This window comes from Muntiacus reevesi, chromosome 6, assembly GCF_963930625.1.
Source record: "Muntiacus reevesi chromosome 6, mMunRee1.1, whole genome shotgun sequence".
Classification (NCBI taxonomy): domain Eukaryota; kingdom Metazoa; phylum Chordata; class Mammalia; order Artiodactyla; family Cervidae; genus Muntiacus; species Muntiacus reevesi.
In genome coordinates this window covers 86920058-86945390 of record NC_089254.1, presented here as the reverse complement: position 1 = coordinate 86945390, position 25333 = coordinate 86920058, and the positions used below count along the sequence as shown (strand labels likewise).

The following is a 25333-nucleotide window of genomic DNA, read 5'->3' as shown; positions in this document are numbered from 1 at the left end:
AGGAAGACATGGGTACGTTAAAAAGAAACTAACAGAGATGGAGACAGAGTTTAATGTTCTGTTGGTTTGCTAGGTATCATTTCTAAAGTTCAGAGTGAATTCTTTTCACATAAACTTAGTTTCCAGTGCCAGAAGATCACAACTTCTTACCCTTTTTTATTGTGAAATGTAAGACACAAGAAAGTGCCCCAAACAAAAATGTACAGCTCTTTATGATTTATCACGAACTGCTTCGTGATGTAATTATCACCCAAGTCAGGATGAATGGCCAGTATTCTCAGAAACTGTCCTTCTAATTGCTGCTCTTCCTAAGTCTGTATCTCAAAACAGACTTATAGCTTTGCTTGTGTTTCTAAAAATTTATAACTAGAATTAAGCTATGTATTTCTTCATGTGGCTTCTTTAGCTCAACACTATGTTGGTGAGATCCAGCCACACTATCTCATATGGCTGCTGTTTGCCATCTTCATCATTGTATAGTATTCCTTCATAATGAACATACCATACTTAATTTATCCATTCTCCTCTTGATGGCTATTTGGCTTGTGGCAGATAGCATTTTCCAAAGAAGGCCACAGAAATATCTCTCAACACACATGTTGTTTTTATAAAGCGACCTCAACATTCCTCCCATTAAAAGGTGGAATCTGGGACTTCCCTGGTGATCCAATGGTTAAGACTCTACCTTCCAATTCAGGGGGCATGGGTTCAGTCCCTGGTTGGGGAACTAAGATGTGGCCAAAATTTTAAAAAAAATAAAAGGTGGAATTTATGTCCCCTCCTGTTGAAGGCCGTTGCTCTGTCTTAACCAACTAAGTGCAGCAAAAGTGACTTCTTAAGTCACTTCATAAAATATGCCTTGCACTTCCACCTTGTTCTTTGGGGATGCTTGCACTTGTTGCCAAACTGGGTGAAAGTCCAACCTACACCATAGAGAGGCTGTGTTCAGGTGTGTTAACCAACAGCCCCAGCTGAGATCCTGACCAACAGCTAGCTATAGTAGGGGAGTTCCCTGAGGGCTGAGTGGTTAGGATTCTCGGCTTTCACTGCAGTGACCCAGGTTCATTCCCTGGTCGGGGAAGTGAGATCCCACAGGCCATGCATCATGGTCCCCTCCCCCCTCCCAAAAATCAAGAAGCATACGTATATGTGTGTCTTCCATGCCATTTTAGGCATTCCCTGGCAGTCTAGTTGTATGAGGAAAAGGCCTTTAGATGATTCCAGCCCCCTCACCACTGAGTCACAGTCTTTGTGTCTCCCTGCAGAAGCCACAGACTTGGCTAAGCTGAGATAAGCAATCCTCTCTAGGCTCTTTCTGAACTCTTGACCCACAGAATCCACAACCATCATAAAATGGTGATGGATTTATGCACTAGGTGTGAAGTGGTTTAATACACAGCAGTAGTGTCAGAAACATGACTGTATCCAGTTTTTAGCTATTATAAATATGCATTCATGAACATGTGTTTCTTTGGGGAAATCTATAGGAGTCAAGGGGGCTTCCCTGGTGGCTCAGAGGTTAAAGCATCAGCCCGCAATGCAGGAAACCGGGGTTCAATCCGTGGGTCGGGAAGATCCCCTGGAGAAGGAAATGGCAGCCCACTCCAGTATTCTTGCCTGGAGAATCCCATGGATAAAGGATCCTGGTAGGCTACAGTCCACAGGGTCACAAAGAGTCGGACATGACTGAGCGACTTCATTCATTCATTCATAGGAGTCAAAGGTTATGAATACCTTAACTTTGGTGAATAGCTTTTTTCCCAAAGTAGATGGGCCAATTCAGACTGCCTCCAGCAGTACATGAGAGTCCTAATTATTCCATTAATCCTCTCCAGCATTTGATGTTATCAATGTTTTAAAATCCCAGCCATTCCTACTCTCTAATATAAAATAGAAAGTTTAAATGAATAAATAAAATTCCAGCCATTTTGGTGACTGTGCAGTAGTATCTCCTTTGGTCTTAATTTGCATCTGCCTGCTTTCTATTTTTTTTTTTTTTTGGCTGTGCTGGGTCTGTCTTCACTGCTGGGCGTGGGTGTTCTCTAGCTGTGGTGAGCAGGGGTTACTCTCTAGTTGTGGTACACGGACTTCTCATTGCAGTGACTTCTCCTCCTGTAGAGCACAGACACTAGGGTGTGTGGGCTTCAGTAGTTGCAGCTCTCATGCTCCAGAACATAGGCTCAGTAATTGTGCCCTGCTTAGTGGTAGCTCAGGGCATGTGGGATCTTCCTGGACCAGGGATTGAGTCAGTGTCCCCTGCATTGCAAGATGGATTCTTAACCACTGGACCACAAGGGAAAACCTGTAGCTGAGCATTTTAAAATATTTGTAACTGGTATTTGATCATAGAGGTGTTCTCCTGTATTATCTTTTATATCAGGGGACGTTTGACTTTAAGGAATCCAATATGTTGCCATTTCCCAAGGATTCTCTGTTCCTTATCAGTTTCTATTCCGGGAATGAGCGAAACAGCACGCTGTTCCCAGGACTGAGGTCACAGGATGAGACATGTATGAATCCCCTTCAGTGATTCTTTTCAGCGTCAGTGACCTTGTATGTATTAGACTATCCATATTGTGGCTATTGATAAAATTTCATCCTGTGTAATAGCTGAGTAATCATCTTACTAAAGATACATAAGCCTGCATTTCTGCTAATAAAGCACCCTTGCTCCATCAGAGCTTGGGTCCCTGTGTCTTTCTGTCTTTCTTTCTTTCTCTCTCTTTCTCTCCTTCCGGCTCTCTCTTTCACTTTCTTATCGTTGACTCCGGACCCCCAGGTCCCGGTCCACTAAAGGACTGCAACCCTTTTGGAAGCTTTATTATTTTGCCTTCCACATTAATAGCAACAATTCCAGGAGGTACTGTGACATCCTTGTGTTTGTCTGCCCTCGAGTCATCATCTTTTGGGATTGAAGCTGTTTCAATGCTCTCCTAATCCAAAATGAGAGAGTCTCACCCTGGAATATTCTGCTGTTCCCAGAGCTTAGAAATTCTTCATTGTAAGTGAAAGTTGCTCAGTCATGTCTGACTCTTTGCGACCCTATTGACTATACAGTCCATGGAATTCTCCAGGCCAGAATACTGGAGTGGATAGCCGTTCCCTTCTCCAGGGGATCTTCCCAGCCCAGGAATCGAACCCAGGTCTCCTGCATTGCAGGTGGATTCTTTACCAGCTGAGCCACAAGGGAAGCCCTCTTCATTGTACCAAATGATAAAATTAAAACCCTAAGACCCTATGAGAGTAGAACTCTATTCTTCAAGCAGCCTAATTCCACTAACTCGTTTGAGTCTGAAACTCTGCAGAAGAGCTCCCCACTTGCTCTTTTCTCCCCGTCTCAGATCTTTGACCAAAATCAAAGCTTGGTTTTGGTCTCCAAACCGAGTTCAGTTTCAAGCATGGTTCCTCCTCTTTCTCATTGTGCTCCCAAGCAAGCATAAACATCCCGACTCCCATCCAGCTCCTGTGGCCAGGACAAGGGGATTAAGAGGAGTGTCTCTCCTGAACTCTGGATTCCCAGATTGAAGGGCAAATAGGAGGATGTCAGTGCATTTAAACTGTAACTTTAGACTTTTCTAGCTTGTTGTTTGAGTTTCCCTGGAAGGATTAGGATGGTTTCTCTTGCTGGGAGTTGCTACCCATGAAATTCCAAGGCAGTTAGATTTCCAGCCAGTTCTTTTGTAAGATGTGAGACCAAGTTCTTCCTAGCCATGACAGACAAATGGAAAGGTCTGTAAACCCTAATGTTTACAGCTAAACAGGTTCCCCTAGGCATTCCCTTCCCTTCTCCTTCTTTCTTTCTTCCTCCCATTTATCTTCCTTTTTGCTTATAACTCCCCCATATTCCTAAATGAATTTATCTCTTCCCCCAAACTAAAAATAAACCTTTTATAATTAAGCACCCTTGGCCTAGCCAAGAGGACCTGAATAAATCAAGGTAAGAGATAAAAGTACAGAGTCATTGGTGGTCGCAGGTCCATGGACAGATGATGTTGGAGCTCAGTTAAGTTCCTTATTTGTTCCCCTGAAAATGCTTCTCTCTCATGGGGCCAAATGAAAATACAAGATTCTACTCAAATCTCCAAGGGCTCCAAAGTGTGGCTGGGGGAAGTTGGTCTTGAGGTTGAAGAGAGACAGAAACCGAGTATTCTCCTGGTGTGCAACCCGCAAACGTGGAGGAAGTTGTGGAGACAGGTGTGTAGACCCTTGAGACTGATTGAAGAATATGTGACGTGAGGACTTGAAGGTACCCCATCAACTGTGGAACCGAGGCACTGATGTGCAGGCCCTCCAGACAGAATAAGCCAAGAAGCAGGATAATGCTTTGGTTACCCAAGGTGCCAGGGGTCTTCCAGTCCACCTGCTGATGGACACTTAAGAGAAAAAATTAGGAGCTCCCTGGTGCTCTAGTGGTTAGGACTTGGCACTTTTCACTGTAATGGCCTGGATTCAATCCCTGGTTGGGGAACTAAGATTCCACAAGTCCTGCAGCACAGCCCAAAAAAAAAAAAGGAAAAGAAAATAAAACCTTAAACAATGATTAAAAAAAAAACAACCCACCCCACCCTTACAAAAATTCCACCCTGTGCATTGTTTTCCTTAAGACTTTCAACTTCCATCTCCTATCAGTATAAAAACGTCCCTGGGGGCCCAGTGCCTGGGACTCCTCGCTCCCAATGCAGAGGACACAGATTCCATTCCTGATCAGGGAACTACATCCCACATGCTGCAGCTGAAGATCCTGCATGCCACAACTAGGACCCAGCACGGCCAAATATATGTACATGTATTTAAATATATATATTCTTGAAAAGAATCTTTTTAGGGCCAGGAAATGCAAAAGAGAGAAAAGGAGTCAGAACACAGTACCAGAGCATAATAAATGCTTACAAAAGACTGTGACTGGGTAGGAAGTAAGTGGTACTTATGAACTTTTCCCAAGAAGGCAGCCTTACAGAGGCCATCCCACCCCCAGCCTCATTCACAGGTGGGTTGGGGGGCGCCTTTCTAAGGGTCCATACCCCATAGCTGGTGCTGGTTGAAGAATGCTACAGAAGATTGCCCAGAAGTGCAGCTGCCGTCACTTATTCAGGTAACAGTGATGTAGCTGCTCTGCAGGACTTGGTCCTACCAGCCCCGTCTGCTGGCCAGCACACCCAAAGTGTACCCTGGAATTGCTTCTCTTTGGCAACAGCATGATTGACAATTATGCCTTTCTAGCCTCCAGGCCAGAATTCATCTGGGTGAGAAAGAATAAATGAGAGAGTTCTGTGTGATCACAAACCAACAGCCCAGAAAAACAGCAAAAACCTCTTTGCTATTTGAGCTTTTGCTCAGGCCTGGTTTTATTACACATCGCTTCAGAATGCCTGCATAGCCACGTGCTCATCACTTTTGGTAATTAAATGGCCCCATTTTCCCTTCTATTGGTGCTTAAGTAAATTATAAACACTACCTTTTAGTCAGTCTTTAGGATGGTATGGTATAGTACTAGATATTTTTATATACTATCATATTATCTCATTAAATTGCCATAATAATCTCCCATGGGGGAAATGTTTCCACTGTGAAAGCAATAAAACTGAAGCTCAGAGGATATGATTCCAACCTAGGTCTCTCTTTTTTTTTTTTTTTTTGGTCAGGGGCAGGGGTGGGGCATGTGTCCTGTGAGATCTTAGTTTGCAGACCACACCCTCTGCATTGGCATCATGGCTTCCCAGGTGGCTTAGTGGGTAAAGAACCTGCCTGCCAATGCAGGAGATGTAAGCGGTGCAGGTTGGATCCCTGGGCTGGGAAGATTCCCTTGGAGGAAGGCATGGCAATCCACTCCAATATTCTGGCCTGGAGAACCCCCATGGACAGAGGAGCCTGGTGGGTTACAGTTCATGGGATCGCAAAGAATCAGACACGACTGAGCCACTGACACACAGGAAAGTCCCAACCCAGGTCTACTGAGTCCTAAATTGAAGAACCCAGTCTGTCTGTCAATCTATTCATGAAGCATGCTTTAGAAAGCCCCTTAAAGGCCATCCCACCTCACACAAAGGCTAAGGTCATTGTCAAAGACATTCTTTTAGTAACATTTAATAACATTCACCTTATCACCCTTTCTTTCTTACCTTACACGGTCTTTTGCTCACTCAGCTTTTATTTTCTCCATCAAAGGATCCTTGTTTTATTCAGTCCTAAAACCAAAATCCTGGGCTAGATGAGTCATTGTTTCAAGCCACTATGACAATTTTCTCTGTTCCTCCTACAGAAACTGTTATCTAGCACCTTGGGTCATTTTTTTTTCTCTTTTATCCAACTTGATTGTCCTTTCTCTCCCAAGAAAATTTCTGTTCCTAGAAAGTAGTGATTAGAGGGAGTCTCCTTTAAGCTCCTGGGGTTAAGACAGAGCTGAATATATCTGAGGGGTTTAGGAGTCCTGGAAGTGATTTTTTTTAAATTTATTATTATTTTTCATGTTGGCTGTGCTGGGTCTTCATTGCGGCGCTCAGGCTTTCTCTAGTTGTGGCATGCAGGTTCTCTAGTGGTGGCGTGTGTACTCTAGAGCCTGGGAGCGATTTGCTTTAATATTGCCTGCTGGTCCCAGCTTCAGCCCCATTTCCTGAGCCTTTGCCCCCTCTAAGGGATGCCTCCCTATCGGGTACTAGGTGGCCAAACACTGCCCCCTGGCTGCCCAGCTGAGGCCTTTTTAGCAGGCTCTTCCCAGGACCCGGCCCACAGCCTCTTTCTGTACCCAGCTCACATATCAGGATACCATCCGATGGTCAAGTTGTTCACAGAAAGTATTCAGTTAACTTGGGGATTTGTTTGCCTATGGGTTCTGCACAGCTCCTGATCTTCTTTTTACCTTGGGGAGGATGAGCCTCGAAGGAGAGCTAAACACGTGGACAAGAATATGACAATCAGCACAAAGTATTGGTCCCATGGAGTGGTCCATAAGGAAGAACTTGCAGTGAGGGCAGAAGGAGGAATGGCACCTTGGTGAGAGCCTTGGATTATTGCCTTGCTGGGCATTTGCTCTGGAGTGCCTACCAAGGGTACTGCTTCCTTCTACTTCAAGCTTTCCCCTTTCATCTCCTCCTCCATAAGTTGTTGAAAGATGAGAGTGCTTTAGGAGAGGAAGAATGTAGAAACTAAGAGGCAGGACTCACTTGCGCATTGTAATTTTGCTATTTTGACCCCACCAACTTCTTGCCTTTCCAAGCAGACTGGAGTTCAGAGGATTCGATAGTTCAGCTGGTAAAGAATCCTCCTGCAATGCAGGAGAACCCAGTTTGATTCCTGAATTGGGAAGATCCCCTGGAGGAGGGATAGGCTACCTATTCCAATTTTCTTGGGCTTCCCTGGTGACTCAGTTGGTAAAGAATCTGCCTGCAATGTGGGAGACCTGGGTTCTATCCCTGGGTTGGGAAGATCCCCTGGAGGAGGGAACAACTACCCACTCCAGTATTCTGGCCTGGGGGATTCCATGGACTGTTTAGTCCATGGGATTCCAAAAAGTGTACACGACTGAGCGACTTTCACTTTCACCCTCCAGAACAGAGAAAGCCCAGCATTTGGAGGGGAGAGACAAGCTGTTATTTTCCTGTTTTTTTTTTTAATCAGTTTTTTTGTTGTTGTTCTTGTTTTCTGTTTTTGTGGCCGTACCTGGAAGCCTGTGGGATCTTCGTGCCCTGACCAAAGATCAAACTTCCGCCCCCTGTATTGGAAGCACTGAGTCTCAACCTCTGGACCACCAGGTATGTCCCTGTTGTTTTCCTATTTGAATTGCGTGGTATCTCTGTGGGCTGGCTGTTTTCTCTCTCAACTGGGGCTCTCCCAGTACTCAAGACATGTGAACTTGAAACTCAAAAGGAATCTACTCTTACAGACTTCCTTTGCTTCTACACTTCATCCTCGCAGGCAGATGGACTGACATCTCCCCTGTTGCCCAGGACTCCACCTCTGTTCTTATCCAAGGCTCTACCAGTAGCTCCAAAAGTAGCTTTAATTTTTTTGAGACCAGGATAATAAAGAGAAGGGAAGCATGCCTAAGAACTTGCTTTTCAAAGACACCATGCCAAGTGAGATAAGCCATACACAAAAGAACAGATATTACATGATCCCACTCACACATGGTACCTAAAACAGACAAATCAATAGAAACAGAAAGTAACATTAAGATCCAAGTTTAGAGGGGGTGAGGAAAGGAGAGTTATTATTTAGTGGGTACAGAATTTGGGATGATGAAAAAATCTGGAAATAGATAGTGATGATGGATATACCACACTGTGAATGTACTTGATGCCATGGAATTGTGCACTTAAATGTGGTTATGTGGTGCATATTTTCTCACAATGTTAAAGAAAATGCCAGAGGTCAAATCAGCATTCTTTATTACCAATCCAGCAGACTTATTTTTTCTGAGTTACTAAGATTAGTACATTTGGGCAATTATGTTAGTTTGACTGATATTTTTACCTGTTGGTTTAAAATAAATTCCTTGTTCTCTCCCAAGAAAAGAGGAGAATTCTCTTCTCAAACCCAGCTTTCTTAACAGTGACAATAACCCCCAAAGGATTTTACCCTGTTGAGTTCCTGAGCCTGTCTTTTCAATGCCATCTCTGGAGAAAGTCAGGCTCATGGTGTGGGGAGCAGATATTGAAGGGTACGGGGTTAGAAGGGGAACTGGTGCCTCAGGGCACTGGCAGCTGCCAAATATTTCCCAAGTCTGCATCTCCTTTGCCTCTTCTGACTTGATGCTGACTCCTCTGCCAATCACATAGCTCAGACTTTCAGAGGGGATGTGATGAAGGAAGCCTGGGTTACCAACTCAGGCTGTCCCTACCAAACGCAGAGCACTGGGCATCCTGCAGGGGGCGCCCATGTGCAGACCCTGAGGGGCACCTGCTTGGCCCAGGCAGGCTCCAGAGGGGCTGCCCCGGTGACAGGTCAGGCAGCTCCAGCCAGCGTTCTCTCCAGACACTGTTTGATGGAGATGATTATTATTATATATTGTATTATAGGATATAGAAAACTAACAGAAAGAACTTAAAGTACCAGGAGAAAGAGAAACCAGCATAGTGGGTGGAGAAAGTGAGGGGTTTGGTGAATAGTCTAAACGTTGAACAGTGAGAGAAGGGAGAATCAGACAGGAAACAGGACAAACATCACTGTTGCACTTTCTTCCACAAAAAGAGAGAGATGAATGTGGAGCAGCCCAGGGAAGGCTAAAATAATTGATTTCAGGTAGTTGAGATCAGGTGGCTCTGTCAGTAAAGAATTCACCTGCAGTGCAGGAGACCTGGGGTTGATCCTTGAGTCAGGAACATCCTTGGAGAAGGGAATGCAGTCTTGCCTGCAGAATCCCATGGACAGAGGAGTCTGGTGGGCTACAGTTCATGGGGTCACACAGAGTCAGACATGACTGAGTGACCGAGCACACACGCAGTGGAGATTTGAGAGAGTCGGGGCAAGAAGTGGACACGAGCACCACCAGTAAAGAGGAGTTGGCTAAGCTGAGGGGTGCAGGTGAGAGAGATGCCGGCTGGGCTGATGGTGAAACCTGGGACACGGACCATTCAAAGTCTGGTTATTGTGTTTGGTGGTGCCAAGCCAGAGACAGTAATGAGACAATTTACCCTCTGGTAGTATAGTGACTTCTGTTGGGATCAGTGGGTATTGCTTTGGGGGCCTTGGTGGACACAGTAAAGATGAAAGAGCTCTGGATTCCTGGGTTGGAAGTAAGATCCTTAACCTCGGGGAGGGAACTTTATTCCCCATTGCCTTTGGGTCTTGCTAAGCAGTGGATAGTTCTCCAAGCTGGAGCACTGAACTTTCCTACATAGGACCTGTTTCCAGACATAGTTTCAGAGCCGACTAGATTACATTAAAACAGTTCAGTCCCCTCTCACTCCATAGAGAGGCCACAGCCAGGATTCCATAACCTTCAGAAAGCATACAGGCAAAGACCTGAGATCCTCAATGATTTCTGTTCTTCATCCTCTTCCCTTTCAAAAGTACAGAAGTTTGACTATTTCAAAGGCAGCAGAAAGATAGCCACCCAACTATCTCCAGATAAGGAAACCCTAGGTCAGAGAAGGAGTGTCATATAATAGGCTCAGTGAGTCTAAAGAGCACGAGGGTCAACTGAAGAAGCAGAGAGACAGAAATGATAGGAGTGGAGACTTAAGGCAGCAAGGGCGGGGCTAGGAATGTCCTAGACTGGAACTGGTGAACTCGGTCAGTAGAGAATAGCATTACCTGTTGGCACATAACAGTAGTAATAACAGTAGTAACAACAATTATAGTATAATGCCTATATGGAGTATTCTTTATATATATTCACTTACATAAGACATCAGTCTTATGAAGTAGGTGCTATTATGCGTGCGTGCTTACTCGCCCAGCTGTGTCTGAGTCTTTGTGACCCTTTGGACTGTGGTCCTCCAGGCTCCTCTGGCCATGGGATTATTCAGGAAAGAGTACTGGAGTAGGTTGCCATTTCCTCCTCCAGGGGATCTTCCCAACCCAGGGATTGAACCCACACCTCCTATGTGTCCTGCATTGCAGGCAGATTCTTTACTTCTGAGCCATTGGGGAAGCCCAGATACTATTAAAGTCACATGTTAAGATGTGGAAACCTGAAGCACAGAAAGTTTAAAAATATAGGCTCCAAGAGCACTGGGATTTGCCTTTTTTATCCCCTGCTGTTATCCCGGTGACTGGCACATAATAGATATTCAATTATTATTTGTTAAATTAACAGTTAATTGGCCCAGAATCATGCAGATGGTGTGGGAGGGCTGGGACAGGAACTGAGGCTTGTTGGCTCTAAAGATTCCACTGTTAATTACTGAGATATACTGTCCTGGATGTCAAACAGGAGATGCTCTTTGCATGTCTCTCAGCCTGAGTTACAGGTGCTTAGTAAACCCTGTCCTCACTCTCAAAGCTGGCTCTCTGAGGGAACACTTCCTAACTCATTTTATGAGACCAATATTAATTATCCTGACATGCTCAATGGTGTCCAGCTCTTTGCAACCCCATGGACTGAAGCCCACCAACTTCCTCTGTACGTGGAATTCCCCAGGCAAGAATACAGAGTGGGTAGCCATTCCCTTCTCCAGGGCATCTTCCTGGCCCAGAGATGGAACCTGGGTCTCTCACAGTGTAAGCAGATTCTTTACCATCTGAGCCACCAGAGAAGCCCCCAATGCAGTTAAAGACATCATAAGAAATGAAAGCTGAACACCAGTATTTTCATGAGCATGGGTGAAAAAAAATCAGTAAAATATTAGTAAGTTGTATCCAATAATGTATAAGAAGAATTATAAACCATGACTAAGTGAGTTTATTCCAGGCATGGAAAGCTGGCTCAATATTTAAAAATCAATGAATATAATCCATCACATCAGCAGGATAAAGTAGAAAAATGATCATATCAATTGATGTAGAAAAGGCATTTAACAAAATCCAATACCCACTCATGATAAAAGCTCTCAGCATACGGGGAATAGAAGAGAACACCCTAAGCTTGATAAAGAACATCTACAAAATTTACAGCTTAGTTTCATTAACTGTAACAAACTGGAGATACTGAAAATGGAGGAGGCTATGCCTATGTGGGGGCAGTGGGTATATGGGATTTCTCTGCACTTTCTTCTCAATTTTGCTGTGAATCCAAAACAGCTCTAGAAATTATAGTTAATAGGTTTGATGATGCCTTTCTTTTTTTTTTTTTTTTGTTTGTTTTTTTGTTTTTGTTTTTTTTTTTTTGATGATGCCTTTCTAAATAAAACACCTAAGACATGGTCCGTGATAGAAATAATTGATACGCCGAACTTCAGTTTGATTACAAACTTCTGCTCTTGGAAAGCCAAGGTCAACAGTATTAGACTGGGAGGAAACATTTGCAAAACACATACCTGAGAAAGGAATGTTATCCAAAATATACAAAGAACTCTTAAAGCTTAACAATAAGAAAATAAACACCTGATTAACTTCTCCAAAGAAGATAAACAGATGGCAAAGAAGCATATGACAAGATTACCCACATCCTATCATTTAAGGAGAAGTAAGTTAAAATGACAATGATATACCACCAGACACCTATCAGAGTGGCCAAAATCCAAAATCCTGACAACACCAAATGCTAATGGGGATGTGAAGCAATAGGAACTCTTGCTCACAGCTGGAGGGCATGCAAAATGGTACAGCCACTTTGGGAGACAGTTTGGTGGTTTTTCACAAGACTAGATATACTCATACCATGTACTTCAGCAATTGTATTGCTTGTTATTTAGCCGAAAGAGTTGAAAACTTTTGTCCAGAGTAGGTGAATAGCTACATAAACTGTGGTTCATCCATACAGTGCACTATTGTTCAGTCCTAAAAAGAAATCAGCTCTCAGAAAAAACACGCAGGAATCTTAAGTGCATATTACTAAGTGAAAGAAGCCAGTCTGAAAAGGCAGCATACTTTATGATTCCATTATATGACATTCCAGAAATGGCAAAACGATGGTATTTATACAAAAGATCACTGGTTGCCAGGGGGCTTTTGGGGAGGGAGGCGGGTTGAATAGGTAAAATGCTACAGATTTCCTGGGGTGGGGGAAACTACTCTGTATAGTTTACTGTACTTATGGATATACAGATTTAGCATTTATCAAAACCTATAGAATTTTACAGCACAAAGAGTAAATCTTAATGTATAAAGTTAGTTAGAGGTCAGGGAATCCTGACCTTTAAAATCCTGACTTTAAAAGTTAGTTAGAGGTCAGGGAATCCTAAAGTGAAATGCAGAATATGACTAAATAATCCAGCTGTACTACAGTTAGATTATGAAGAGAAGGGAATGGGGAAAAGGGTGCCTACTTAAGTAACTTTGGAAATGAGTGGAGTCTGTAAAACTAAAGGTAAAATAAATTGTACTTAAGTATTATATAGATGTTACAGAAAAGCAAGGGAGGAAACTAGAATGATCTGTGTGTTAATGGATTGGAGTTGGAGACATGAGTATGAACTCATGTTTAGTTTATATAGATGGAAATGGTTACATATGGAACTCTTTACAGATATTAATATGTCTACATACACAGATTAGTACACACTAATGTTTATTTCTTTGCTCTCTCGGCTGAGAGAATCCAGAAGCACTGATATCCCAGTAGCAATAAGCAAACCTACCACTCTCCAACCAAGGGAACCAGAGCTCCATGGAGAAATGACTAATTCTAGGCTTGGGGCAGGTGATGTATAAGATAAATAAGGAGATACACACACACATAATAAAAGCTGAACCCCATGAAAATGAGGATATGCCAAAGGGACACAGGAACCAATTGAAAGAGTGCCCAATGGCCGAAGCTGGAACAATTTGAGCAACAAAAACAAGTAGTATATTGGATAATAAACCAAAGAATAAAATTAGTATCCATCGTCCACATTGATAGACATAAATTAGTGAACAAATAAGTGATTGCATGTCACGTGTTCAGTCACTCAGTCATGGCCAGCTCTGTGATCCCAGGGCCTGCAGCCCACCAGTCTCCTCTGTCCTTGGGGTTTCCCAGAGAAGAACACTGGAGTGGGTTGTCATTTCCCATCCAGGGGATCTTCCCAACCCAGGGATTGAACCTTGGTCTCCTGTGTCTCCTGTATTGACAGGCAGGTTCTTTAACACCACGATACCTGGTGTGCTGCAGTTCATGGGGTCGCAGAGAGTCTGACATGACTAGGCCTTGGTGACTGAAAAACAATGAACCTGGGAAGCCCCAGATAGGTGGGAGAGAAGTGAAAAAATCTCCGGGGCATAAGAAATCCAAAATCAATGTAATCACCTTCAAGCAGGTGAAGTATAACTCCTCACTCTTAAGTGTGCATGGTACACAGGACTTCCTTCAGAAAAGTGCTGTATAGAAAGAAGGGAAAAAGAGTAATTTCAGTGGGGAAACCTAATATACACTACCTCAGCAAGATGATCAAGGTCAGCATCAACAGAGGTGAGTCATTTTGACATGTGCTGTGATGGGATGTGATGAGAATGGCACTTCACCTTTTTGGATCTTCTTCCTCAAAACCTGTGTGTGTGTGTGTGTGTGTGTGTGTGTGTGTGTGTGTGTGTGTGTTTGCACGTGCGCGCTACTCACTCAGACATGTCCGACTTTTTGTATTCCCATGGACGGAGCCCACCAGGTTCTTCTGTCCATGGGGATTCTCCAGGCAAGAATACTGGGGTGGATTGCCATTCTCTTCTCCAGGGGATTTTCCTGACCCAGGGATCAAACCCAGGTCTCCTGGATTACAGGTAGATTCTTTACTGTTTGAACTATAAAACCCATCAGCTCAGTCTAATCATGAGGAAAATATCAGACACATCACAGCTGACAGATGTTCTGCAAAATACCTGACTCCTCAAAATTTTCAAAGTTATCAAAAACAAGAAAATCTGAGAAACCGTTACAGCCAAGAAGAGCCTCAGAATACCTGGTGACTAAATGTGGTGTCCTAGACGGGGTTCTGAAATGGAAAAGAGGACGTTAGGGGAAAGGCTGAGGAACTCTAAAATAAAGCGTGGATTTTAGTTATCAGCGAGTGTTAGTTGCTCAGTCATGTCTGACTCTGTGACACCATGGACTTTAGCCCACTAGGCTCCTCTGTCCATGGAGATTCTCCAGGCAAGAATACTGTAAGCGGTAGCCATTCCCTTCTCCAGTGGATCTTCCCTGTCTCAGGGATCAAACCCCGGTCTCCCACATTGCAGGGGGATTCTTTACCTTCTGAGCCACCAGGGAAGCCCTTTCCACATTGGCTCACTAATTATAACAAATAGTAATGCAAGATGTTCATAACAGGGAAAACAGTGTATGGGGTATATGAAGACTTTCTTTGAAATTTCTCTGTAAACCTAAGATTGTCCTAAAAAATAAAGCTTATTAAAATAAAATGTATTTTAAAAATGGACCACTATCTGCTTCCTTAGATTCTCCACTGGAGTGGGGAAGCTTTGTGGAGCTCAGAGCTGGCCATCCCAGAGAAACAGATGGAACTTTGGGTCAGCAGGCAGGTCTGAAAACTCCAGTCAGGACGTTGCCCCTTCCCCTTGGGCAGGGCTAGTGTGCAGGCAGACCCAGAGACGTATTCCCCACAAGTGACTTGGCCTCTGTGGTCTGAGGTGCATGGGGCCGGACCTGACAGCTTTGGGCTGGGCTCTTCCTTGCTGCCCTCGCCCCCAACACCACGAGTTTCCTTGCCTGGCCTCCTAGAGCCTTTGGCTCTAACTCCCCAGCTCTGCTAAGGGTTGTCTAGGAAAGTGCAGACTCCCCACCCTGCCCGGCAAAGCCTAGTCCTGAGAGAAACATGGGGAAGGCCAAGCGCAGAGGTTAGGCACTCCTGGTGAAAAAGAAGGAAAAGGGGGGTATTTTCTGTGTCCCCAGTTGAGAGGAAGTGCTCTTCACTCTCCCTGGCACATTCAGAGGGAGGGAGCTGAGTAGCCAGCATTCCAGACACCGGCCAGAAAAGCACTGGGATTTTGCAGAAAAGCAGGGTCTCCCAGCTCTAGTCTGGGAAAGCAGGGCTGGCAGTGCTGCAGTTGCAGCTTCAGGACTAAGCTTAGGAATATCCAAGGAACTTGAAGATTCCCCACATTTTTGTGGCCAGGAAACTACGATGACTTTCAACGCGGAGGCGTGTGCTGCCAGAGAGCGGTTTTGGCGAGATGGCCAGTGCGCTCTGGAAAGCTGAGGACTAGCAGGAAACGGGGCTCTCTGGAGAGAGGAAAGTTAGGAGCCAGAGCCCTACAGCTCATTAGGAGGGTCCACGGGGAGGGGTAGCAATAGCCTGGAACTGGCATCGCCACCCCCATTGAGTGCCCAAAGCCCAGGGTGAGGAGTCAGGGCAAAGCCTCTGGTCTCAGCTCCGGCTGCGCCCTGCCATCTCCAGCTTTACGCACGGGCTTGTCCCGTCTGCTGGCCCCGTGAGGAGGGCCAGGGAACTCCAGCCTCTTCACCTGAGGGCTGGTCTTTCCTGCAGCTTCAGGGCTTTATACCAGGGGGCCCCGAGGGCAGTAGAAGCCAGTGGTTTGGGCTCTGTAACAGAGCAAGGGACAATCAGGAATGGCCACGGCTGGCCTGGAGAGGGGCGCACAGTCGGGCTGGCGGGTGGCAAGACCTCTGAGTTAATGTATAATTGTGAGCAGATGGCGGGGGCTGGCAGCAGCCTGGGGCTTGGGCCCAGCTAATGAGGGACAATTAGCCCCAAGCCCGGTGGGGGCGGCTGAGAGAGTCAGACAGTGAAGGCAGATATTTGCTCCTCAAACAGTCTGGCGCTTTGGGCAGAGGGCTGACTGGCTGAGCCTTTGGGCTGGCTAGGCTCCCCTTCCTCTCTTTTCCCTCCCCCCATCACCTCTGGGTCGAAAGCCTCTGTTTGTTCAGACCCAAGAGTGTGTTGTAAAGGCGGGGGGAAAGGGTAGTTTATGGGGGAAATCACTGCCTCCACCATCTGCCAGGTCTTGTCCCTGCTCCCCCTGACACCCCTATCTCCACCCTCACACAGCTGTCCATGGGAATAGTGGGTCCGGACATGGAGCCTGTGGTCCCAGATGCAGGGGCAAATAAAGGGGAAGGGATGAGGCAGGAAAAGAGGACTAAGATCAGGGGTACCACAGGCCTTCCTCAGGACCTCCTCGCACCCAGGCATGGCTGAGTGTTGGGACCAGCAGTCCCAGCTGCCCTGGGAGTGAACTGGCTCTCCAGCCACTAGGGCACGTGCTGTCCTGCCCCTGGTGCTGAAACCATCTGCTGCAGTCTGCCCAGGGCTCTGGACTAGCCCGAGGAGTCTGGAAAAGGAGGGGAGTAAGTGTCAGGGTAAGGGAGAAAACCCACTTTTGTGATACATTTGGCTCTGTTTTGAGAATGAGTTCAAAACCCTAGGCTCAACCATGATATCCATGCCTCTGTCCCTGCCAAACCAAAGCATTTACCAATGAAACCTAGTCTTAGATCTCCACACCCTGCTTGCTTTCAGCCTGACATCTGAGAGGGTCTCTCAGAATCCAAAGTGTGGGATGGACCCAAAGAGTTTTCCATGCTGCCTCCTTCACAAGAGATCTGCCCATGCTGGAGGTGGCAACAGAGCTTCCATGCGCTGGGGGCTTTGTCTCCTTTCCAGCTGCAGGGACTTCCACTCCAACAACGATCCGGGTACCCTGTGGCGTCCATGGTGGGAACAGGAGCGTCATTCATAACTTAGAGTCTAAAAGCACCATATCCTTAGTGGAATGGAGCCTGATAAATCTAGAAATGGATAGATACCCCACCTGCGACCTAACTCCCCTCAGAGGCTCATTCCCTCCATCAACCCTGTTGACAGTATTCTGAATCCCAGGGTCCCCCAATTTCTAAGCAAGACTCATCCTGGGCCTCACCTCAGTCAAGGAGCCAATTGGAGGTTTGGTTAGGACACTTGGGAAGAACTGGTGCCATGTGACACTCTTTTCTACACATACCTCATTGTCTGAGAGATTCATGGGCCAACCTGGCCAGTATTTAGGTGTTGGTCTATGTACCCATTTATTTTTTCAACCAACACAGGACTCAGGAGTTGACCCAGAACCCAAAAGTGCATTCTGGGTGGGAGGCTGTGTCCGTGGTTCTGGAAGTCACGTTTGGGCTTCTGAGCATCTGAAGACTTGGAGACACAGTCTGAAATTCTCCCATCTTCCTTATTCCTCATTCACTTCAGGAGTACTGGCCCCTGAGTGGGTGTGCTCAAGGGCTGGGCGCCCTGGGTGAGACTGGCTCTGGCCCTGCTTCAGGCTGGCAGGTGGGGGCAACATGAGCTCCGAGGACTTCTGGTGGAAGGACACAGTGGGGTTGGCTGTGGTTCGCCCTGACTCAGGGCCGGCGTCAGTCAGCCCCATGCACACTTCCCTCCTCCTCTCTCCTCTGCTCATGGCCTGTGACATCACTGGCTGCTCCCAGAAGGCTGCCCTCTGCTCCTGATCACCGGATCTCTGTAGCTCTGGACCCCCTGGCAGGACTGAAGCAGAAAGAGAGAGGAGGCCGTTACCAGGACCAGACCAGCACCCTCCCTGGAGACTGCAGGGGTCTCAGGAGCCCAGATCAGGAGGCTGAGACTCTTGAAGCATCGAAGCTGTCACCTCAGTGTCTCCACACAGGTAGCTCACCTCCGGCTCATTGTCTGCTCCGCCTCCCAGGCTGGCTCCATGTCTTTGTGTGGCCAGGCCAACCTCTCTCCTCCTTTGTCTCCGCAGCCACCTCCTTCCTGCCCCTTCAGCCCCCTCTGCTGCTCTCCCGTCTTGTGAGGACCGGTTCTCTCCTCAGACGAGTCAATGTGAATGTTGGAAATGTGTGGTGCGGCGACTGGGAATGGGTTACTATTTTGAGTTGGGGGGATTTTAGGTTTGGGTATCGAACCTGAGCCCCTACAGCTCCTCTTGAGCTCTAGTCACTGAGGGGAGGACAGATTCCTCTCAAGGATTCAGGGTTTGGCTGATTTTCTGAGCTTTTGACATAGCCCTTTAAGTCCCCAGATTCTTTCTTCTCTCCATTGCTTTCGTGGTGGCAGGGGTGGAGGCAGAGAAAGAGAGCCTCAGGATTAGAAGCTGGAAATTTCAGCTTCTGAGGAGGGACTGGCTTCTAAACTTCCTTGAACTTTACTCCCTGGGTAGCCTTTTATTTGCGAGAACCCCAATTTGTCCCTCGGTTTTCTTTCTGGAGAAATCTCTGCCTGCCTTCCTGACTCTCTGGAAAGATGAGAGCTTGTAGGGGAATGTGTCTCTCTCTGACTAGAGAGGAGTGAGTAAAAGCTGTTTCAGTTCCTGAGTTTCTCCCGTCCCTCCTGAGTTCATTGTTTTCTCCCCAGCACTAGTCTCCTCTTCCTGGCTGCCCTGCGATCTCTTGGAGAGCAAAAACCTTGTCCTTTTCCTTTTTACCCCCTTGATTCTAAACAACCAGCTATGTACTCATGATTAATACCATGTTCAGTAGATAATTGCAGATTAGTTGATTAAGTCGAGATGGTGTGGTTATTACAGAAAAGTTCCAAGCATAAGCTATTCTCTGGGGGTGACCCCCAGCCCTGCCAGGGGTCCAGGCATGAAAGGAGGTGGCATCAACTGCCATGTCTAGCTGTTAAAAGCAAGACAGACATGGTGGTTCATGACCTGGGTCCCTAGCTGCCCAGAGACTCTCATGCTCACCTTGGCATCTATGCAGGTCAGAGACAGCCCTCTCCTGCTTCTCCCTCCCTCCCTTCGACATCCTTTTGGTAAATGGTAATTGAAGGAATGAGTGTCTGGCCCTGGAGAGCTGACCTTTGAGAGTATGAGATCTAGAACTCTCCAGAGTTAACAGGAAACAACAACCCCAGTGGGTTAGAAGGTGTCAAGAGAGGTGTCTTCTGGGAGATGGTAGAACCTCAGGCTTGTTCATCTCTACTTCCAGTGGGTGGGGACTGAGCTTCAATGCCTGGGGGTAGAGTTGAGCACTGGTGTCTCCCCAGACCTTCCTGGGGAGCATAAAACACAGAGCAAGACCCTCCCATGAGGTGCTCTGCAGGAAGCTTTCTGGCTGGTGGTTTGGAGAACATAACCTGCATGAGACTGCAGGCAGAGCCTTTAATGTGGTTCCCAGCCCTGGACCAGGGTGATGGGGATCTGTGGTCCCTGGTGCTCTCCCTGGCTGGGCAGAACCTCCTGAGTTTAGGAGGCGGGACCCCTGCCCCAAGTGTATCACCTCCTGGGGGCTGATAAGGCTTTTGAGGGATCTTAGCTCCTCAACAGGGATCCAACCTGCATGCTCTGCACCGGAAGTGCTGAGTCTTAACCACTGGACTGCCACGGAAGTCCCCTATCCCTGTGATGTTTTAACTCAAAGCTTTAATAAAACGAATTTGAGTCTTTGTAACCAATCTACTGGCAAATTTTAGAAATCTTATCCTCTATCACAAAGTCCTATCCCAAGATCATTCCAAGCAAGAGATTCCACCCAAAGAACCCTGGATTATTGTAGACTCAGCCTCAAGAACAAAGAAGGACCTCCCAGGAGAAACTCCTCTCCTCAGTCTTCCCAGTGCCTGTCCTTTGAGAGGAGGCTCAGCCTGGAGCATGCCGCAGGATGGTAAGATGTCCGAGAGAAGTTGGAAGGACAGGGTAGCAAAAGGAGGGCAGAAATGGCTCAGGGTTCTGCTTCCATCCAAGTGGTTTCATGTGCCCTTAGCCAGCATTCTAAGGGAGCTCAGTCCAGACAGTCTCTGTTCCACCCTGTGTCCCTAAGCTCAGGAGGGCCAGTGCCTACGGCCAAGGAGCAAAGATTCACCCATGAGCCAGCTCCCAGAGAAAGTGGCATGTTTGGGGGACCCTGTGAGCAGAAGAGGGGCCATCCCCGGGGGAGAGGATTTTCTCTACGGTGGGAAGGCAGGCTGGAGGGGTAACCCCTCTCCCAGGGGGGTCGTCCTGGCCACAGGTAGACTGGGGAGAGGGGAGCTGCCGGGTTGGATGCTTCTTTCTCCCTCCCAGGGATCAGCAGTGTGAACCAGCTGGGGGGGCTCTTTGTGAATGGTCGGCCCCTGCCCCTGGATACCCGGCAACAGATCGTGCGGCTGGCTGTCAGCGGGATGCGGCCCTGTGACATCTCCCGGAGCCTCAAGGTAGGATGCTGGGCCCTTCACCCAGTGATGGGGACAAGAAGCAGGGACAGGAGGCCCTTTAAGGCAAGTCCGGGGCTGGTGCAAACTGGGAGGGCCTTTGGGCTTGGGCTGTTCCCCTGAGGGCTGGGATAGGGAGCTTCAGACTTCTGAAGATGGGGCTGGACTCGACTCTGTGGCCTTGTAGCTTCTGTCCCAGGGACACTCCTCCTCTGGCCATTAGGCCTTACCTGTCTCCGCATTTCACCTGACGCAGGTATCTAATGGCTGTGTGAGCAAGATCCTAGGGCGTTACTACCGCACAGGTGTCTTGGAGCCCAAGGGGATCGGGGGAAGCAAGCCACGCTTGGCCACGCCGCCGGTGGTGGCGCGAATCGCCCAGCTCAAGGGGGAGTGCCCGGCCCTCTTCGCCTGGGAGATCCAACGCCAGCTCTGTGCAGAAGGGCTTTGCACCCAGGACAAGACTCCCAGTGTAAGTGCCCTTCCCTCCCCAGAACCAGAACCGGAACCGCAGATAGGCTGTCTGGCGAGGCAGAAGTAGATCCCTTCTTCTTTGGCAGTGGGACTTCCCAGGCTGGGGGCAGGGCTCCTGGGCTCTCTTCTGACCCAGAAGTTTCTCTTCTGAAAAGTGGTGAGACAGGTGAGATGAAGAAAGTATGGGGAGTGAGAGGAGGCTGCCCTTGGAACTAAGGTGTTGGCTGGACAGAGAGAGAGAGAGAGGATGTTGGGGGAACATCCTTAGGAATCAACCCCGGCTCTTTGCACCGTCTTCCTACTCAACACCCCACATCCTCAGGTCTCCTCCATCAACCGAGTCCTGCGGGCATTGCAGGAGGACCAGAGACCGCCCTGGATACATCTCAGGTTGCCAGGTGGGTCTTGGAGCTGCCTCCAGGGATGATCAGAGCCACACGTAAGCAACTTACAGTTCTCACATTCCTTTCTTATTCTTTCTTGCATCACCCTTACCACAAGACAACCGAGAGGGCTGGCAGGGGGTCTTATTCTCTCCTGGAAGGAGAGGATGGAGGCTCAGAGGAAGGGAAGCGACTAGCCCAAGGTCACTAGCTAGGTGTTGGTAGGTCCTAGAATGGAGACCAGCTCCCTAGACCCCTAGGTTTGCAGGATCTGCTGAGGAGGAGGCAGGACTGGGGCTTCCACATCTTCCCCCTGCCTCGATCACAGCCTCTCAGACCACTTTTGCTGTGCTGTGGTGGTCACGCAAGCCTGGACCAAACCTTGCAGCTGTCTCCCTCCAGATACTAAGCATGCGCCCACCACGGTGTGGAGTGTGCCCCTCACCCAGTACCCCTGCAGCAACCCCCGAGTCCAGGTGGATGTCCCAGCGGGGCAGCTCCTCTCTACAGCCACACTGCCCCGGCCCCATAGCCCCAGAGGAATCACTGTTGCAAACCCACTCCAGCTACCGTCTCCCTTTGCAGCCGGTTTGGGTCCGATTCCTCGAACTCCGCCTAGTGACTCTGAGGCTCCCCGGGGTCCCCACCCAGGAACTGGCCACCGGAATCGGACGATCTTTTCCCCAGGCCAAGCCGAGGCACTGGAGAAAGGTGCCGGGGCTGGGTGGATGTGGGCCACGGAGGTGAGGACCCGGAGGCCTGTGGGCCACAGCTGAGCGCTGGAGGCTGCAGGTGGCCCTGCCTCCAGGAGGAGGGCAGTTCAGGGTTGTCCCAGGCGAGGTGGGAGTTGGGGGGGTGTTGCTGAGGGGGCGGCAGGCCTTGCTCCTCTCCCCGTGCCCTTGCCGTGTGAGCCTCCATCTCTGCAGAATTCCAGCGTGGGCAGTACCCTGATTCAGTGGCCCGTGGGAAACTGGCTGCGGCCACCTCTCTGCCTGAGGACACGGTGAGGGTGAGTGAGCCCTGCCGCACTGCGTGCACAGACCCCAAGGGCAGAGAGTCTGGGCCAGGCAGGCTTTGGGCTCTGGTGCAGTAGAGAAGGGGGTGGGAAGGGGGAGACCGGCTTGTTTGGAGCAGAAATGAGCCCCTCCATGTTTCCCTGCTGCTGACTGCTCTCCCTTCCTCCCTCTCCAAGCCTTGGTGCTGAGGAAGGGGTCAGAGAGCAAAGTCCAGAGCAGGAAGCGGGGAGGTCGGGTCTGGGGAAGGGTCTGCTCTCTGAGTCCAGGTCAGGAACATGTGGGTGAGAACAGTAGGTGCTGGGCCCTGGAGTGCACAGTCAGCTGCATGGTTTCTGCTCTCCTTCAGATCTGGTTTTCCAACCGAAGAGCCAAATGGCGCCGACAAGAGAAGCTCAAGTGGGAGATGCAGTTTCCAGGTGATTTCTCTGCCCATCCATCCACTCATCCATCCACTCACCTTTCTCTTTCTTCCTTCCTTCCTTCCCTTTCCTTCCTTCCATCCATTCGAATTTCTCTTCCTTCCTTCCCTTCCATTCGTCCATCTATCCATCCATCCGCTCACCTTTCCCTTCCTTCCTTCTATCCATTCACCCACCTATCTTTCCATCCATCCATCCACCTATCTTTCCTTCCATCTGTCCATCCACTGAACATTTACTTGGCACATCCCACGCATCAGACCTTGTGTTGTATGCTGGACACACATAATCCTTGCTCTTCAGGGCTGCACAGCCCCCGATCATTCCTGGGAATTAATCCTTCTTCCCCAGTCTTTTAAGACCCCGCCTTGGGGAGGAGGCAGTTTAGGGCTGTAGCATCCACTCCCTCCCACCCCTGCCGGAAGTCATTGCCTTTCCTAAAACTTCCCCTGCCTCTCACCACCACTCCCTGCTCCGCAGACTCTTGTTCCCCCTGCTGAGTAGATTCTCCCTTACCTTGTAGGTGGTTCCCAGGGTCTGACTGTACCAAGTGCCTCCCCAGGAATCTTCTCTGCACAGGTATCCAGGAGGGGGGGGAGTTTGTGAACTGGGAAGGCCAGAGGGGTCACTGCTCCTCCCATTCCCAGTGGAGGCCTGAGCTAGAATTCACGATGCCCCTGGCCCCCACAGTGCATGCTTCCAGGGAGCGCCATCCTCATAGTCTACTGTGTGAATGGCTCCCCCTGAAGTTGTTCAAGATACAGCCTGGGGGCAGGGGTCCTGGTCGTGCTAAACAGGAGGCATCGCTGGCAGCTGACGGCTTCCTCTTGCTTTCCCAACAGTCCCCCGGCAGTGTGTCCACAGCAGTCCTACCTATCCTGGAATCCTTGGGTCCCTCCAGCTATCCGCTGTGCTGGGGGACAGCATCTGAGGGGTGTCTGAGTGACACCGCACCACAAGCCTGTCTCCAGTCCCGCTGGGGTAAGAATCCGTGCCAGGCCGCACTCCTACAGGGTGTGGGGCGGGCAAACCAACTCCTTGACCCACCGGAAGGCCCGATCTCCAGTCAGAGTTATCAGTGGAACCTCAATACAGCTTTCCTCATTGCTTGCATGGCCCACAGAGCTGGGGAGACTAGCACCCCTGAGTGTATACTGCCATTGGCGGTTGTAGCAGGAAGACGGGGCGGGATTGGGACCTGCGTGTATATATCCAGGGTAAAGAGCCAACATCTGCCTCTCTCCCCATCAGTGACTTGGGGGGCTGGGGGGCCAACAAAAAGCCCAAGCTCAAACTCTCTTCATCTTTGCAGGCTTCCTGCCCCCCACAGCTGACCTCCCTGGACTCCATCCTGCTTTGCCATCCTTGCCCTTCCTTCCGCTGCCCCCATCCCCAGTCTTGGTGCCCGTCAGGCCTTGCACTGGCCTGGCTCCCCAGTGCGAGGTCTGGGATGAGGGAGGAGGCTCAGTGTGGAAGGGAGATGTGGTGGGGAGGATCTGACCCCACCTGTCCAAGCAGAGCACTGCCCCTCTGCCTTCCTGTGTCCCCTCCTTGTCTGTTGGCCTTGCCCCTCTTGTGTGGCACTTGAGTGGAGAGGCTGTGCCCACCCACGTCACATTGGCCTTACGAGACTTCTAGTTGGCAGTAATAAAAACATTTTTAAAATTGGCAGTAGTTCTGCAGTCCATCGTGTTTTTAAAGTGACTACTCATAATCCCATCCCTACATTTAACAAACAGTTTGCCCTCTGTCTATCTAAATACCTATCTATGAAAATGTATATCTAGCTAGCTATCATCTAATATACTTATGTGTTTATATGCTATGTGTCTAGCTACTGTCTATCCATCCAATCGAACTAATCTCTGTATATATGTATGTATCTGCACATGTATGTATATGTATCTGACTTGGTGTTTTGGTGCTCCTATATCCACATGTATGCACACACGTATGCAAACATACAGATACTGATAGCACCTCATGGCCTGTCACCCCGAGTCCTCTAGCATGCATCTCCAAAAAATAAGGGAAGTTTTCTTACATAACCACAACACCATGACCACATCTAAGAAAATGTCTAATAATTCCTTAATCAAAGAAGAGACATATGAACTCTTTAATTGCATATGTATTTTCTGCATAGTGGCAAATAGACTGGAAATGCCCCTTTTTATATTCTGCTCATCCCTTTATACGTGCTCCTAGGGCATGTTTGCTTGCTTCTTATTTTCTGTAAGTTCCAAATCATCTCAGTTTAGTCTCCCTAGAGAGAAATCTCCAGGCTCCTCCTGGGAAACCTAGGGATGTAAGAAAAGAGAGGGACACGGAGGAAAGTGATAGAGGGGATATCTGTAGTGGGGGGTGGGCTCATCTCTCCAAAT

General features: G+C 48.3%; 1 protein-coding gene across 1 annotated transcript; it reads left to right on the top strand.

Moving 5' to 3' along the window:
• The first annotated feature begins 20118 nt into the window (after window positions 1–20118).
• PAX4 (paired box 4) lies at window positions 20119–24449 on the top strand. Its single transcript, XM_065938489.1, has 11 exons — window positions 20119–20131; window positions 20288–20440; window positions 20530–20660; window positions 20914–21129; window positions 21454–21529; window positions 22100–22225; window positions 22441–22523; window positions 22877–22946; window positions 23473–23528; window positions 23792–23930; window positions 24262–24449. Exons 1-11 carry the CDS (start codon window positions 20119–20121, stop codon window positions 24447–24449), a joined length of 1251 nt encoding a protein of 416 aa, XP_065794561.1.
• The last annotated feature ends 884 nt before the right edge of the window (window positions 24450–25333 follow it).